Source organism: Choristoneura fumiferana, chromosome 25, assembly GCF_025370935.1.
Source record: "Choristoneura fumiferana chromosome 25, NRCan_CFum_1, whole genome shotgun sequence".
Lineage (NCBI taxonomy): Eukaryota > Metazoa > Arthropoda > Insecta > Lepidoptera > Tortricidae > Choristoneura > Choristoneura fumiferana.
In genome coordinates this window covers 10455542-10473950 of record NC_133496.1, presented here as the reverse complement: position 1 = coordinate 10473950, position 18409 = coordinate 10455542, and the positions used below count along the sequence as shown (strand labels likewise).

Below are 18409 nucleotides of genomic sequence, written 5' to 3'. Positions count from 1 at the left end.
TACCATACTATACGTTCAACAATAGAACACAGGCTTTCAGAATGAAAGAGCGTGGGCTCTAGTTCCCAAGGGGGTCAGTGCGAATTGGGAACTTCACATAAATTCTTAAATATCTTCACAGGTGTCTCCAGGTTACCTCGCGATGCTTCACCGTAAAGCTAGTGGTGAATTTAACATAATGTCGCATTATGAATTCAAAAAGAGTCAAAAATGACGCAGAAGAAACGCATGATCCCCAGCTTCAACCACTAGGTTACCATGATTTTGGAAGAACAACACAGAACAACTTGAACAAAGTTGGAGTTATTTCTTCCTCGTGGCCTTTGAAGTTATTTGGTTATCGTATTTGGCACACCGTGTTGTTATTTTAAATCAAACACCCAACTCGATGTAATATTTAATTTCTTTACAAAAAATTACAACTAAGAATATTATAATTCATTAGTACTCCACGTTTTGGGCTCAAAAAAACGTGAAGTACAGCAATACATTTACATATTTACAAATTTATTAAATTAATTAATATTCACATAGATTACAATTAAAACTTAACAGTAGACACGGAACAGAACATTGAAAGGAACTTTTTACACCTTAATAATAGAACAGTCATTTTGAATTGACACCACGGGCATCTCAAATGCTTTGCATTTCAATGCTGCTATGCTCATGCTATTTGCAGCAATTTTTTAGTCAGAAAATCTGAGAGCAATGCGACGTCTTCGTATTGGTCGTGACAGTTTGCTCGAGCTGCGCGAGCGCGGTTAATTCAGTATCCATCTTCCTGGCTTTGTTTCTCTGACCTTTCAACTGTCCCTTCTTTCGACAGCAGCAGAGAATCTCCTCGAACTCTTTTCTAAAGTTATCGTTCAGCCATCCATACAACAAAGGATTGGAGACAGCGCTGGACATTCCAAACATATGACAAATAGCGTACGTTATTATCATACTTTTTTCTTCCAGCATTGGTTCAGGAGCAAAATCAGCTACTAAATTAAATACGTTCAGTGGTAACCAGCTTATAACGTAGGTTACTGCTATTGCTATTAAAATGGCTGGCGTCTTACGCGTCATCCGTCGTCGTCCTCTTAACCTCCTATGAATTTGAATATGCGCTATAACTACGACTAGAACTGGAACTAAGTATTGGAATATTAAACTTAACATGGAGTAGACGGCTCGTCCGTTGTAGATAGGCCAGTCTTCGATGCAAAAACTGAGAGAGTCCATGCCTATAAGGCCGATATTGTGAGTTTTTAGGTTTCTGAAGATGTAGAGAGGAGATGCCAGGGTGAAAGCAGTTGCCCAGATGAAGAACATAGTGATGAGAGCGCCCATGGTCTGGAGGCCGCGTCTCGTGGGATATACGATCAGCTGGGGACAAAGAGAAATAAAGTATTAGTTTAGTTTCAAGTTGGACGAACAACTGAATGGTCATAATAGGTAGGTACCATTTTAATAAACTAAACTTATCCACAAAGCAAGAAAAATGAGTATAGTTGTATGTATTGTATCAATCATTTATTTAATACTAGTCTTATCAAATCTGGTACACGTGAGGCACTGTTTGTGCTTCAATCCATACTTAATATTATAAATATATGCAAAAATGTGTGTGTTTGTTGGATTGTCGTGAGTTTTGGCATACAGGTAGTTTATGGGCTAGAGAGTGATATAGGCTGCTTTTTATAACGGTTTTTTCATGTAAAAGGGGGAAAATGCATGCGGGTCACCTGATGGAAAGCAATCACTGCCGCCCGTGGACACCTGTCAACACAAGGAGTATCACAGGTACGTTGCAGGCCCTTTGCGAGAATGATAGGCACGATAACCAAATTCCATACGGGCGAAACCGCGGGCAAAAGCTAGTAAATCTACGTAAAGTTAAAGTCGAATAAATATGAAAAAGTCTGAAATAAGGAAGGCGTAATGTTGAAATATTCCGCATCATAAAAAAAACAATTAAAAAGAATGATTTTACTATAATAACTTGATTATTCTTCTTCGTTATATAATTGTACCAAACGCTTATGTGATAATTGATAATAGTGTTTTATAATTCACTATTTAAGTATGTAAGATGTATTTGTTACGGGATTAGCTCCCAATATGTAGACTCAAAGTCAAAGTCAAAGTCAAAATATCTTTATTCAATTTAGGCTATAACAAACACTTATGAATGTCAAAAAAATCTACCACCGGTTCGGAAAAACCTCTGTTGAGAAGAATCCGGCAAGAAACTCAACGAGGTATATTTTTTTTAAACAGATTTACAATATTATTAAATGATATCTATACATCACAAGTATTTAACACAACTTTTTTTTTTTTCACAGTAGGTTTGCTATTTGAAGAGATCGCTAATGCAGATCGGAATTATTTCCAAATATCCCTGTCCATGATATAATCATCAACTTTATTATTCGCCTTAGATATTAATGTCTTCTTGACAATAGATCTGAATTTTGTAGGTATCCGTTTAATTTGTAATATTTTTTTGGAATTTTATTATAAAAACGTATGCAATTTCCTAGAAACAACTTTTTGGTTTTAACCAGTCTGTAAGATGGAACTTTAAGCTTCTCTGTGTTTCTAGTAGTCTTTAGCTTATCGACGTTAGTGGGAAAACCACATATGTTCTTCCTAACATACATGATTATTTCAAAAAGAAAGCGACGGCAGGGTTAGGATACCTGTTTCCTTAAAAAAGATCTTAAAGATTCACGCGCCTTCAAATCATAAATTGCTCTAATTGCTCTCTTTTGTAAGATAAAAATTGACTCAAATGTCTGCACAGATCCCCATAAAATAAGGTCGTACGAAATAATGCTGTTAAAGTAACCAAAATACACCAACCGTGCCATCGCCACACGGTTAGCAGAGCTGCCGTATTTTCCAAACTGCAAAAGCAGCAGAGCTTCACTCAATCTACCCGCGATTGCTGTGACGTGAGGTCCCCACTGTAGTATAGAACCGAGCGTTATTCCTAAAAATACTGTTTGTTTTACAAATGAAATAGTTTGACCATTTAACTTTATATTAGAAACTGAACTCAGTTACATGCAATGGGCATCTGCGTCAAAATATAGGGAGCTCGTGAATAAAATTAATTGTTAATGAATGAAAACATACTGACACCATACTAACATCAAATAATAAAAAAAGTTCAATATCTCCAAAACGGCTGAACCGATTTTGATAAAACATGTCTAAGAACCATCGCTAGAAAACCTGCTTTCAATTTAAAAAACTGCATTTTAATTGGTTCACCCGTTTAATAGCTACGGTGCCACAGACAGACAGACACAGACACACAGACACGCATAGCGGTCAAACTTATAACACCCCTTTTGCGTCGGGGGTTAACTAGCTTCATCAAAAAAAAAAGAATCACCCGGAAAACCAGATTAATCCCACTAATATTATAAATGCGAAAGTTTGTAAGTCTGTTTGTTTGTGTGCTTGTTACTTCATCTCGTCTAAACCGCTGAACCGATATAGATGAAATTCGGTAGGTATACAAATAGTTTGGGTCCCGGGGAAAGACATAAGGTAGTTTTTATTTTGAACATGAAACTACCGTGAGACTCATTCATATTAAATATATTGACCCGGATAACTCACGTCTTAAATCGCGTTTAGCTCGACACGTTTCGGACTAATCCGTAGCCCTTCGTCTTCGGAGCAACGCGACTCAGCGGCTGCTGCAACACGCGCACATATCGAGCTAAACTCGATTTAAGACGTGAGTTATCCGGGTCAATATATTTTATATAAGGTAGTTTTTATCCCGGAAAATTGCATAGTTCCCGCGGGATAGCGATAACCGAGTACTACGCGGACGGAGTCGCGGGTAACAGCTAGACAACTATAAAAAAATTGAAGCTTTGAAATAAATGGCCAATTGCGTTGTTTAACAAGATCATAGTTCAGTCGTATGTACATATTAGGTGCTGTCACAAATCTATGAAGTAATTCCGTTTTAATAATTTATTAGAAGCACGCTAATACGTGTGTTATTCTTGTTAAAGCCTGTTTAATTCAATTAAAGACTAAAGTTGTACTATAATCAGTAATAATCTGATATAAACTAATTTTAAATTACATACTTAATCCTCAATTTATCTTTATAAACGTCAATTTCCTTTCGAAACATTCTATTGAAACTCGCAAGATACGAGCTTTTTCTGAATATGATACGGCATCGAATATTCTCGTATATTGATTATGAAATTGATATTAATTTGCATACTCCTTTAACCAGAAACCTATCTCTCGACGTTCACATTAATCTTGTGATGCCAAACTTTGTTCATTTCAGTAGTATTCCACAGAATGTCACGAATATTAGCCATTTAATGTTTTATAGGCGGCAGGCTATCACTTTATTAAGTGGCCGTATCTCTAGTGTGTAGGTATTTGGTTCATTACACTAAACTCTTCAATGATAAACTGATATAGAGTCCATACGAGTACAAAATCAATATGGTGTAACAGTTACTGTTACACATATTGATTTTATTTGTACTGTGTTACTGTAGTGCCTCGATTGAATTTTTGATTTTTTTTGCTCTCTTGGTTGGACTAACGCCGGTCAACCTTGTGAATACTGTGGCCGCATTGTCTAAAACAGCGTTTCCACCAGAGATGTGCGAGGATGTGTTGCGAGGAATATGTTTTTTATCAACCCCCGACACAAAAAGAGGGGTGTTAGAAGTTTGACCGCTGTATGTGTCTGTGTGCCTGTCTGTGGCACCATAGTTCTTAAACGAGTGGACCGATTTGAATGCGTTTTTTTATTTGAAAACTGTTTTTTTAGCAATGGTTCTTAGACATGGTTTATCAAAATCGGTTCATCCGCACCCACCCACTTGCTCGTTTGCCATCCAGTCAAAAAACCGTTTTTCAGATATTGAACTTGGAAGTGACAAAGTCGTGGGTTTTCAAACTTTTTGTTGGTTAGGTTATTAATAATTATCAACGATTTATTTACCTACTTCGCCTCGCTCCGCTCAGTTATTTCCACCAGAGATGTGCTGTGAAAGGATGGTACATAAATGAAGCGTTTCTATTGGTTGATGAAAAACACATCCCTCACAACACATCCTAGCACATAATTAAGGTGGAAAGCCTTTTTCGGTGACAATTAGTGTCACCACCAATACGATGCAGATTCGTGTCTAGTTTCCTGTCCAGCAGTGGTGTAGGGGTTATAGCACGCAGCACGGATTGCTGAGGACCTGGGTTCAATTTCCAGTGCTGGTCTCTTTTTCTGGTTTTTCTGTGCATCCATGTCTCAGTTTGTATTTTCAATATGGTTTCACGGGATACCCGTAAAAGTAACAAATTTGGAGTTGAAATAAAAAATACAAAAATAATCCAAAAAACCAATCATGTATTGGTTGTATTGTTCTTGTTTTCTTCTGTTTGGTTGTGGTAGGTACTTTTGGGACTGTACCTTAGTAAAACGTTTTTCTTTCTTTCTAAAGCCTCGACGCTCGTAACCGTATTCTTCATCCACTTGCAACCCACATCCTATACCGTTGGCGGAAGCAATTAGGTATGATTCAGAGTGCATTACACAATAGTAAGCTATTAACAGAAATATGGACCATATGGACCAATATGAACCAATTAGTACGAGTAGAAGAATCTGAAGCTATCCATACTAATATTATAAATGCGATAGTGTGTGTGTTTGTATGTTTGTCCGTCTTTCACGTTGAAACGGAGCAACGGATCGACGTGATTTTTGTCAAAGAGATAGTTTATGGACCACAGAGTGACACGGGCTACTTTTTATCCCGGAAAAATGCACAGTTCCCGAGGGAATAATAATAACCGAATAACCGAATCCACGCAGGCGAAGCCGCGGGCAAGAGCTAGTTTAAAAATAAATATTACACGGGTATTGTACACGGGTCTTTCGCGTATAATAGACAACGTATGCTCGATCTGTTTCAAACCAATCCGCGGTTTTTTTGTCAAGAAGAGCTCGAACGATAAGCCAACATTGAACCTGCATGTTCGCGTCTAACATGATTGGGCTTATTCGCATACTAAGTAAAACCAACGCCAACGCTTGCGCCAACGTTTGTACCAATGCTAATACCTTCGAGCAGCATTGGGCCAGCGTTGGGCCAACATGTGGAGCCAACTTAAGTGTATTTTTGTATTTTTGTCGTCGTCCTTCAGTGAGCTATCGCAGGATGATGGGGTGACATTCTGTTGTTTCAATGAATTCTTTTGCTTTTGTTATCTTATCTGAGTGGTTTTTGTTTACATATTTGCTGGTCAGTAAATGCAGTAGAGTTCAAAATAGTAAAAGTAGGCTATTGACTAAAATTTATTGATTACTAGCTTTTGCCCGTGGCTTCGTCCGCGTGGAACGGGGAATGGATAATATTTTTAAAAACGCTTGAAACTTTTTTTATCGATAGGAATAACCTTTCTAATTAACAGAAAAATAAAAAACGAAAGAGTTTTCTTTACCACCAAATTACGACAGTCCGGTCGGTTACGGGTTGTTCCATAGTCCAGAATAAAAAACATTAATAAAGAATTTATGTGTCTTTGACTCGATCGTTTTGACAGGTTACACTCTTTACCGGCTCGGACAATACCGACATGGAAATACCGACCCTGTTTTTTTATCTACACACCCATAGAAGCTGCAGAGAGATTTCATACAAATTTCCCGCCCTCGGCCGGCAATGCGACCGTCTTTTGTTTGAACGCGAGCTGCGGCACGGCGCGCGTCCGCCGCCAGCACCACCGTCTGCAGCCGCCGCGCCAGCAGCCACACAACACGGCGACGACACTTGCGTCCCGCCAGCTTCATTTCTTGTTTTTATTTTTTATTTTATTTCATGTCATGTTTGAGAAAAGCACTATACAAGCCTCGATCGGAACGCGGGGTTCCCTACTTCCCTACTACAGTATTGTACTATTATCTTTAGGGGTTCCTTTTAAAGTTTTTGTAAACCTACATGGATCCCTTACAGTTTAGCCATGTCCGTTCGTCCGTCCGCGTCTTAGTTTTGAAACTGTAAGCGCTTAGTTAGAATGCCAAAGTATAAAACAAAAAAATTGTGCAGTTCATTATTTTCGCCAACATTAATCGAATCCTTCTTATCTCCACAACGACGTCTAATTGTTATTTTCTAGTTACAGAAGCGCAGCGTAGGACGTCCACCAACGAGATGGACGGATGACCTGGTTAAAGTCGCGAGTTCAGATGGATGCAGGCCGCTTTCAACCGAGGCAAATGGAAGTCTATGGGGGAGGCCTATGTAAAACAGTGGACGTCCTATGGCTGAAATGATTATGATGATGATGAGTTACAGAACAGCTTTTAATATATCCGAATGTACAATAAATTCCGTTTAAACGTTTATGCAAATATTTGCGTTCAAATGAGAAACATTTTCTTCGGACTTGCGCTACGTATTTGTAGATATTATTCGACTTCAAAAGGTTCACTTTATTTACTCTGATGTGCCAGATGCCTTTTTACCTCACTGCCCTAAGGAGGGTTATGTTTTTGATGTTGGGACTAGCCAATTATTTCGAAGTTGAGATAACTTTTGGCTAATATGTCAGTAAGAATAGCCTTATGTTGTTTTTATATGAGAATTCACATTATATGACAAATAACAGTTGCCTTGTTGATAATATAAGTAAAAGTAAAAGTGTTCTACTATTCATCATAAGCCTGGGTAACTGGGACACTAAGGGACCTGCGAATTTATCTCACTTAAAGAGGTATTCTCTTACCAAGTGTCTCAGATATCCAGGTATAAATAAATATCTGTCTCATTTACGGAGGGTTCCATTAATAGAGGTGTGAATAGGGGTTATTTCAGTTATAGAGGTGCAATTATTAAATAAAATAACGTATTTTGTCAGCATTGTTACATGAGTTATAAACAGTACAAAAATGCATAGAGGATGCGACAATCAAAAAATGTATCATTTTAGCTTGTCTTTTGGAATTATCAGAGGTGTTTTTCAAGGATGTAAATTTTATCAAATTTGTTTTGGTCGTCAATTGTTGACTTTCAACTAATCCCAGATATAAAGGTTTGCTATATCCCACTAACAGAGGTAATTCAGTGATAAAGTGTCGGGACATCAATGATCACCATGAGTTCCAGCTATGGAGGTTTCTCACTTATCCAGGTACCACTTAACCAAGTTTTATCGTATCTTTATTCGATTTCGGTACGTTGGTATAACATTAGGTAATGAACTTCAAAAAATGTGTACCGTGTGTGTTTTATTTTTAACCCCCGACGCAAAAAGAGGGGTGCTATAAGTTTGACCGCTATGAGTGTTTTGCGTCTGTGTGTGTGCACTAGAAATAGTACTTTTTTTCCTTTTTTTCGAAGTATAAGAATAACCTTAAACGTACGTTATTTTATTGGAGGACTAGACCGACATCTTCAACAAAATATGACCTTTGTAGATGCGATGTTTTTTGTACCACAATAATGAAATGAGCATGGAAAAGATCGTTTACTACCCTCCAGTAAAGGCTCAAGGTCGTAAGGTTATATAACGACAAGTAAAGTCTCTTAACCACTCCAAAGTAAAAAATGGATCTGGCTTAAGTCTTCTAGCCAGATTAATAGGTAAATCTCTCCGAGATTTATTTAGTCAAAATTGCTTCGTCGCCGCTCGGGTCGTTTCATAAACCCACACTCGTATTTTAAAGTGTCTTAAGTAACAGTCACATAAACTACTATAATTAAATTCACGTATACGTGATTTTTAACCCCCGACGCAAAAAGAGGGTTATTATAAGTTTGACCGCTATGTGTGTCTGTGTGTGTGTCTGTCTGTGTGTCACAGGAGCTTCGGGTTTCAAATCCACAATCTTTTTGGCTTTTACAAAAATTTGGATTTTGCAACCGCATTACTATTAAAGATATTCTACACAAAAATAATATTTGATTAAGGGTATACCACGGTGGACACCAAGATCTATCTAAATACACGAATAGAAGCCGACTTAAAAGAGTATTTAATCGAACAACGTCACAAACAAAAAAAAAATCTTTATATTTTTTTTAACAATTTTTATTTTATGTGAAACTAAAAATAAATCAATAAAACTTAAAAAATATAATTATAAGGTAATGTATGAAAATGTAAGTGAACAATTGTTTTCACTGTTGCTATTTAATTTCCTTTCAATCGAAGTGAAAAACAGTGTGTATAACTCGAGCTATAATAAACTATATAAACGCCTCGGGTAAAATGGCTCGTTTTATACTCTTGTTGTACAATCTACTACATTGTTATCGATCTATATCTAAATAAGATGTTATTCACGTGAATGGTGATAAAAACTTGGCTACTGAAATTTGGATGCAAGCATCTGGTGGCTATTGGTTACAGATGCGTGCCTAAAAGTTACCGTAACTGTGATAGTCTACTCTTAAGTATACGATTTAACGCAGGCTGGAGGATTTAGTACTCTAACATTGCAAGGCAGTCAAAGTAAAACCTTAATTTGAGAGGGTACATACCATATGGTTGAACCAGAGTGGTCAAAGTCATGTCTAATTATCTAATGACCAATTCATGTATATTTACATATCGCTTTCAAGCTTGTTGAGTTGTGCAATAAAACTAATAAAGACGTGTTTAGTCTTCAACCTAAATTTTACAATATAATTTTATTTTATTGTAATAGATACCTTTATTTTCATCCACTCATCATTATTCTTTATAAATACTTACTGGAATTAAGCGTCATTGATTGTCGTTTGTTTTACGAAGCCGCATTAAAAAGTACTAGTATATACCAGCATTTAAAAATCATCATCATCATCATCATCATCCCAGCCTATATACGTCCCACTGCTGGGCACAGGCCTCCTCTCATTTTGAGAGGAGGCCTGTGCATTTAAAAATACTAGTAATTTACTAACAAATATTGCGCATTTAGTATTAGAATTTTTCGAAAGATTTTATCTACGTACGTACAGGTACCAGCACCTATATCCGACACAAAAAAAGCGTGCATAATTTATAATAATATATCTGATACAACTCTATTTCTAGGTCCGATAGGACGTGTCAGCTATTTCTGCATGCTCCACTGAGGCAGGTATTAAGATGTCTGCACCATAATTTGCTACTAGCAGCTAATGCGAACATTTTAAACATAGCTATATCACGAAACTTCCAACAAAAAGGTTAATCCAAACAATATCTAAAAATAACGCGAGATCAAAATGCTTTGTAACGACCCAGTAAATTCAGAAGAATTATCCATTTAGCAAATCAAGGATGCCGACATAAGGGATTATTCAAAAGGTAAATACCAGATAAAGGTAAAGAGGGATAATAAAATATGTATTATCTACAAATATCTCGAATCTCTAGTCAAATATTATGACGCTGTGTAATGTTTTTCATCCTTATTGGCACAGCGTAAGGTTGATAAAGGTATAATTTGTGTTGGGTTGAAATGTCCTATTGAAATTGAGGCGTTTATTGTAAGGATACCTTTGGGAGATAGTTCGAATTGCAGAGGATCCCTTAAATAGCAAGTCTGAATAACGTTTTAATATTTCCGGTCTCTGTTTTTGGGACAGCGATTAAAATACGTAAAGTTTGAAAACAAAACGCGTGTCATTTGACTGAGTCATATTGTAGTTTTTTGTAAACCTATACTGCTTAAGTAGGTAGTTTTTTGATAGTACATGTAAGTAATCTACCAGATTGCTTTACATATTTAAGTAAGATTAGGGGTTTTTATTTTACAATTATAGTGCAGACGATTTCTACAAAAAAAAAATTGACCGCTTTTATGTATTGTTGTTTCAATAAAATTTCCAGAACTACAAAATCGACTCTAAAAAACCTTTTACTAAAGCTACATTATTCCTGTAGCATGGAATCTGATTGTTTCCTAGTCATCAAGTACTATAGGACAATTAGTAGGCCGTTAGCTATTCCAAAGTTACGTCAATAAAGCCAAGTCTGCCTTAGTTCCATTGGCTGGGTTAATAGACTTAATAGGTATGGCCATCTGTTTTTTTTTCCTCAAAATGAAATCATAGAGTACCCGAACGAGAATGCTAACAACAGTTGACCAGTCTTACATGGCATGAATTACAATGGCATAAATAATAATTGTAGTTGAAGAACTAGTTTCTTGGACAATTGGAATTACTCTATAGGTTTTGATTCCCCAGCAATTTCTATGGAAACACCTAGTTTAATACCATGTAGTTATTATCTGATTGCGTTGACTTACTATTGTGTTTTTCACTGCTCCAAGTTGTTACAGATTCGAGTACTTACATAAAGTATTTTATATTCATTTCAGCTTAATACTTTCACGTGTTTTTTAGAAAAAAGACCTTGACTGGTACAAACTGACGAAGGGAAAGATTGACAAAAAAGTGGTCCGGTAAGGGTAATGTTTTGGCCAAGTAAAGTACGCAACCCTAAAAGGTAATTTTCTTTTTTTACATCTTTAAGCGGCAATAAACATACAAATCGGCCGTTTTCGCAAAAAAAAGACAAACAAAAACAATTTAAAAGTGAACAAACTTTTTACGAACTTCCTAATCGCTTGCGAATATCCGAACTGCCTGGGAATTTGGGTATTTTGTAGAAAGACTGACTTTTGAGCCAGAGCTGGAAACTACAGAAACTCCATTTGTGAAATGTTCAACATTTTTTTTTTGTAAACGTAAACTAGTTTGTCATTCTCATCAGAAATTATTTTTGAATTTTGATTCTAATTTTATTTTTGTACTTCTTGTAATATGAACGTTCAATTGTTTCTTTTTGTCGACCAGATAGCCAGGTGGTAAGAAAAACTGACTACGAAGCTTGAGGTCCCGGGTTCGATTCCCAGTTGGGAGATATTTGTATGAATAATACGAATGTTCGTTCTCGGGTCTTGGATGTTTATTAAGTGTTTATCTATACAAGTATGTTTATCCGTTTGTCTAGTATCTTTAGTACAAGCTTTGCTTAGTTTGGGACTAGGTCAGTTGGTAATTTGGTATCAAGCTGTGTCAAGTGTTCCATGATATAAAAAAAAATGTTTCTTGTCATTTATAATGTTTCTTACCTTGGGCATTGATGGCAAGTTCGTTTAGAAGCTAAGAAAATATTTGTATTATTTCTATCCCACTATTTCCACTACTATTCCAAATAACATAAATACGAAAGCGGATGCGAAAGTTTTTTTTTTTGTTTGTTACCTGATCACGTATAAACCGCTGAACCGATTTAGATGAGATACGGTATACTTTGAGTCCCGGGGAACGACATACATACGATAATTTTTATCCCGGGAAATTACTTACGAACTTTACGCACACTGAGTAGCGGGCAAAGCTAGTAGTTTCTTGTACTTTAGAATATATCCCCTCGGATTTCAACCAGATAATAATATCTCTCTCAACGAATCGCCATCGCCATTAAACGAGAGAAAACTGCCAGCCTTTTGGGCACCATGCCACGGGGGCTATTTTTAGATTTAATTTAGTTGGTATTAAGTTTTTTAAGTAAGGTATTTAGTTTTCATATTATAGTTAAGTTTAACTTATGGTTATTTTTTCCTAAATATGTATATTCTTAGTCTTATTTAATTAAATAAAGAACTTGATGTCTGTTAGAACTAATTATTAACAGTTTATTTCCACGTCCTAGGCTTATGCCTAGAATGTCTCCTGTCAATAAAATGAAACATCGAGTGGACCTTCTTTTTAGGCTTCCGCGAGCCTAAAGCAGTTTGCACGTTGTTAATCTCGATTTAGGATAACGACAGGCACCTAAGCCTTAAGTACGGTGTTTACTGGAGAATTGATTGAAGTGAATCTGTTTAAGGCTTTGTTTAAGTGCGCTAAGAAGTGAATTATTTAGGTACTAGGTCACTGGTGAGGACCTTTTGAGATAAATACAAATAAAGCTTTCTAAATTAACGAAGTTTTTCAGATAAAAGAAACATAAAAAGACAAGGTCTTGGTAGGCCTCCCGCTAGATAGACTGACGACATCGTAAGCGTTGTAGGCAAGGGGGAAGTATTTGTTCAGCAATAGACGTCTTCCGGCTGATGATGATGGTGACGATGAGAAACTATAAAAACGAGTTTCAAAAAACCAGCTATTCAGTTTAAGTATATTTCGATATATTGGAAGCCGTGGTGGCCTAGTGGTTTGACCTATCGCCTCTCAAGCAGAGGGTCGTGGGTTCAAACCCCGGCTCGCACCTCTGAGTTTTTCTAAATTCATGTGCGGAATTACATTTGAAATTTACCACGAGCTTTGCGGTGAAGGAAAACATGGTGCGTGCGAAGTTCCCAATCCGCACTGGGCCCGCGTGGGAACTATGGCCTAAGCCCTCTTGTTCTGAGAGGAGGCCTGTGCCCAGCAGTGTGACGTATATAGGCTGGGATGATGATGATGTTTCGATCGTCACTCAGAAATGCCAGTAAACAAATTTATAATGATTGAAAAAATGTGAGAACACCAAGTTATCCAGTGGTCATTGGTATAGTAGAAGGACTGCATCGACATCTAAGCACGTGGTGCAAAATAGCTCAATCATTATTTACTTTAGCAAATCGACCTGACGTCAAAGTAATAAAGCCGAACGGATCCTATTTACGTTCTCAACTACATCCCGATTTACGAGTAAACATTTGAACCACATTTAGACTGGTTTTGCTAACTGGAGCTACTTACTCTGAATCAAGTTTTAGACCGGTGTTTATCTTTGATTTTAAGTTTCAACGACGCAAAAATGACTATGAATTCAGAAGAGTATTAAAAAATGCAACCTTAAACAGTCGCGATTTTTACTAAAATGAATACTAAACCCCCTTGCAAAAAAACGGGCACCTATGGTTTTTCATATTTTTAGGCATTGAAGCTTAGAAAGTAAACTTTCATGCACATACAATACAAAAACCATAGGTTTTTTCAAGGGGGTTTATTATACTCGGAACTAAATCACGATTTATAGCGGCTGTGGCCATGAGCAGAAGGGATGTAGTATTGTGTTAAAAATATTGACACTTCACAGTCTCTCCGTGAATTTACACAATTACAGTAAAAAAAATACCGATATTGATTTTAATTCTAAATCATTTTGATTGATGTGTAAAAAGAAAAAAGTGGCTAAGTGGAAATCGTACTCTTGTACCGAGCGTTCCGTATATCCCTAAAAAATCTGACTAGATACGTGTTTAGGTTTTTAAAGTATTTACAGCCGTACCTAAACAATATGGTTCTTGAATATGGTTCTTATATTGTTCTCTGTAACGGTTTATCATACAAACCACAAACTCGGAACGATAATAGAGGTACATATACTGCATATCAACAAACAAAAAATTGCTTTCAGGGAAAACATAAACTATGTAAATAAAATTTCAAAAATTAATTTTATTTTATGGTGCTTAATTAGTTTTTAATTCAATTATTTTTTTAATTTGTTGTTAGTAGTTGCTACAGCAACTACATATAAAAATATACATGATGTCTAAATTTCAGTTGTCTATGGTTCTCAAGATACAGCCCTGTGACAGACAGTTAAAGAGTGATGCGACAGTGATAGGGTTTCAGTGATTGGGTCTGTACCCAAAAAAGCAAATACCCGAAACAAAAAAAAAACTGAAAAGATAATATTACATTGAAAAGCTAGTTCTTATATAATACCTAAGTTATTACATTAAAATAAGAGCACACACAAACCCAATTATCACCACCACCACACTACGCTGATGCTTTTTGAACTAAACCAGAGTCTATCGTCAGAGCTCAGATCAAATAAAAAGTACTTTTTATTTGATCTGAGCGTCAGAGCAAGAAAAAAGAAAGAAAGAAATCATTATACTTACGTGACATTACAAAAAACAAAAATAGACAGATAAAAATACGTATCACGGTGAACTCTGGTTGAGTTAAAAACGCGCCAGCGTAGTGTGGCGGCGATGATAGTTGAGTTTGCGTATTTGTTGCATAGCTATCGTAAGGTCGCAGATGAGCAAAGTAATTGTTTATAATTCATTGATACCTCCGCAAAGAAGGTAACGCCTGATTTAATAAAATAAAATGTGGTCTAAAACTAGTTTAGTAAACATACCTGATATCTATCCAAGGCAATAGCGGTAATGGATATCGTGGACACAAATATTGAAATGGCCTGTATGGCCCCGCAAGCTTTGCAGAGGCTCGGCCAGTCTGGCAGAGGCCAGTGTTTGGTGAGGAGTTCCATCAAGGTCAGGGGAGTCCCAACGCAGCAGAGCAGGGCATCAGAGACTGCGAGGTTCACTATGAACATGTTCCGGACCGTACGCATCGCTGGTTTCCTGACTACCTGGAAAAGAAGGTGGATGTTAAGGCTACGTGAAAACAGAGATGTGCGAGGATGAGTGGCGAGGAATGTGTTTTTCATGCATGCATGAAACGCTTCATTTACACATCCTCGCTCAGGGCAGCTCTAGTGGAAACCTGGCAGCGGAATTAGTAAACGCCATTTACTTGTACATAGATATTTCAATTTATTTATCAAGTAGTATTTTAACAAGCTTTTCTTTAACTTGCACGTTCGTAAATAAGTATGTAGGCAAATAGTGGTGTCAAAATTTACTACTATGAAGAAGGAGTAGACCTATAGTCATCTACCTACCTCACCTACGCACTTTATATTGGGTTTCAATCACTCCTGCTAGCTCGTGCTGAGGCACCGACGGACTTTAGACTGGTAGAAAATTATTTTTATGGTTTTTTGTAGTCGGTTCAATTTTGTGTTATAACTTTTTTTTTCACGCTTTTTGTGTAAATAATCTAAGATACAATAGTTAAATATCAACTGCTCGTCACCTTTTACGAAAGATTGCGTTTTCCGATGCAGAGATATTCATTCCTATTCCTAGTGTTTCACTACCCGTTTTACCATATTCATTACGAGGAGCAAAGCTTAGCAACTGTGTTAAAGTAATTAAAATTCATCCCGTTGTTACTACTACTAAAAATATCCAATTTACTATAGGTGTCCCTAAAACATTTGAAGAGTTCCCTCGATTTCCTTAAGATCCAAGCATCAGATCCTGATTTGGTGCGTATGGGACCTAATTGAAGACATTCCTAGACGAACGCAAAAAAAAAACAAATCGGTTTATAAATGACGAAGTTCTGAGGTAACAAATATTTAAAAAAAAATACAAATCTCACTCACCTAACCTCGGTTAAAAATTTACTACTATGTTTTTTGGACAGAAATTTGGTGACAATTTGACAATACAATAATTCTGGTTATTCGGTCATGATTATCTCCGGAAGACAACGATAAATGGTATCGACTTGAACATTAGTACGGATGTAGTTTGGACGACAATGCAAGTACAGTTACTTAACACAAAAACATGTATTTTAAAAGTTTTTTACCAGAACTTATTAAGTACTATTTATATAGTCTTATGCGAGGCAAACTTTTTAAAGACAATTTATCTTAGAAATTTTATTACTACAGGTACCTAAGAGTTCAAGATCCACTTCAGGCCGGAGTCAACGATGAAACTAAATAAAGTAAAACCCTGAAGTATTTTCATTCACAAAACTTGGAGTAAGAATCTAAGGTCTGGTCTGTAGAGATTCCTTGTAAAGAAGTTGGTAATTTAAAAAATTGGATTGAAGCCCTATTTCTACTTGACAATATGCTTCTTACAAAATATAATGTATATTCAGGTTGTTGTTGTTATGTATGCTAACTTTTTTCATTGTGCTCGTACACAACAACTGGCGACGGGATCGGGATTTTTGATTTAATAATCACAATCGGACTTTATTGCATTTGTGGGTCAACCTACTTATAATGCCGCTCGGAAGTGTTGAATGTTTCCGAATCGGGTCCGACTGGGACGCATACGTGCGCCGTGTGAAACAATTTATCGCGTTAAACGGAATCAAGGCGGAGTTACACGTGGCTTCGCTGGTTACGTTAATAGGCGCGGAGTGTTATGAACTTATGTGTGATCTATGTGCACCAGCGAAGCCAGAAGATAAAAACTTCGACGAATTAGTAAAATTAGTGAAGGAGCACTTGGAACCCGAGAGATCGGAGATAGCGGAACGACACATTTATCGCCAGAGAAAGCAGCAGCAGGGAGAAAGCATACGCTCATATCTTCAAACTTTGAAGCATTTGGCGAAAACCTGCAATTTTGGCACGAATCTCGAGGTCAATCTACGTGACCAATTCGTGTCGGGACTGCTCAGTGAAGAGATGCGGTCGCGGCTATTTGCCGAAAGGAACATTGATTATAAGCGCGCCGTGGAACTGGCGCTGGCGTTGGAGGCGGCTGAGCGGCACGCGGCGACGGCGAGCGCTCCGGCTGGCGCGGCGCTGGCGGCCGGCGGCGCGGCGCCCGACGACGGCTTGCACCGCTTCGGTGCGGCGCGGCGGCGCGGCGCGGGCCCGCCGGCCACGCCGCCCGCCGGCAGCGCGCCGCGGCCTCCGTGCGCGAGGTGCGGCAGGACCGGCCATGCGGAGGGCAGATGTCGATACAAACAGTTTACTTGTGACTCGTGTGGTGAAAAAGGACACTTAAAAGCGGTTTGTAAAAAGGATCACAATGCATCTAAGCGGTCATCGAAAGGTCAGTACTTTTTAAACGATTCGGACTCGGAAGACAGTGACTGTCATTTTTATAAAATCGTAAGCAGTGATGGGGACGGTCCCTACTACGTTACGCTAAAAGTTCAGAATGAATTATGTAAATTTGAAGTTGATACCGGCAGTAAGATATCTGCCATCTCTAAAGATTTTTATGATAAACATTTTTCACAGTTGCCTATACACAATAAGATGTTATGTTTAAAATCTTATACCGGTGATGTCATTGAGACTTTAGGTTATGTGAACGTCAAAGTGTCGCACTGTGCAAGTGCGGCCAACCTTAAATTGTATGTGATCGAAAACGGCGGGCCGCCGCTGATGGGGCGGACGTGGATTAAACAATTAAAGTTGGCCGTAGTTGACTGTTTTAATATCGGTGAGGTGATTTCAATGTCTGAAAATCTCCGACGGGAATTTCCCGAAGTGTTTGCCGAAGGCTTAGGCACGTTCAGATCGCGGTTGCAGCTGCACCTCAAGGACGACACGCCAGTGTTTGTGAAGGCGCGCGCGCTGCCGCTGGCGCTGCGCGAGCGCGTGGAGCGGGAGCTGGCGCGGCTGCAGCGAGAGGGCGTCATTTATAAGGTAGAACGGTCTGATTATGGAACTCCGATAGTTCCCGTTATAAAGGCGAGTGGGGCCATACGTATATGTGGCGACTACAAAATTACAATTAACCCCCGCCTTAAAGACTTCCATTACCCACTACCGCGTATTGCAGAGTTATTCGCATCAATAGGAGGGGGCGAACAATATA

The 18409-nt window shown here is 37.8% G+C and overlaps 1 protein-coding gene across 2 annotated transcripts in view; it reads right to left on the bottom strand.

Moving 5' to 3' along the window:
* Window positions 1–449: 449 nt before the first annotated feature.
* The window catches only part of NPFR (Neuropeptide F receptor), a 71987-nt gene continuing 54027 nt past the window's right edge, over window positions 450–18409 (bottom strand). For both annotated transcript variants that reach the window (XM_074106996.1, XM_074106997.1), the window contains exons 3-4: window positions 15121–15354; window positions 450–1374 (exon numbers count right to left, since the gene is read on the bottom strand). In XM_074106996.1, the coding sequence (XP_073963097.1) occupies window positions 694–1374; window positions 15121–15354 (915 nt within the window). In that variant the 3' untranslated portion in view covers window positions 450–693. The remainder of the gene's footprint in view (window positions 1375–15120; window positions 15355–18409) is intronic.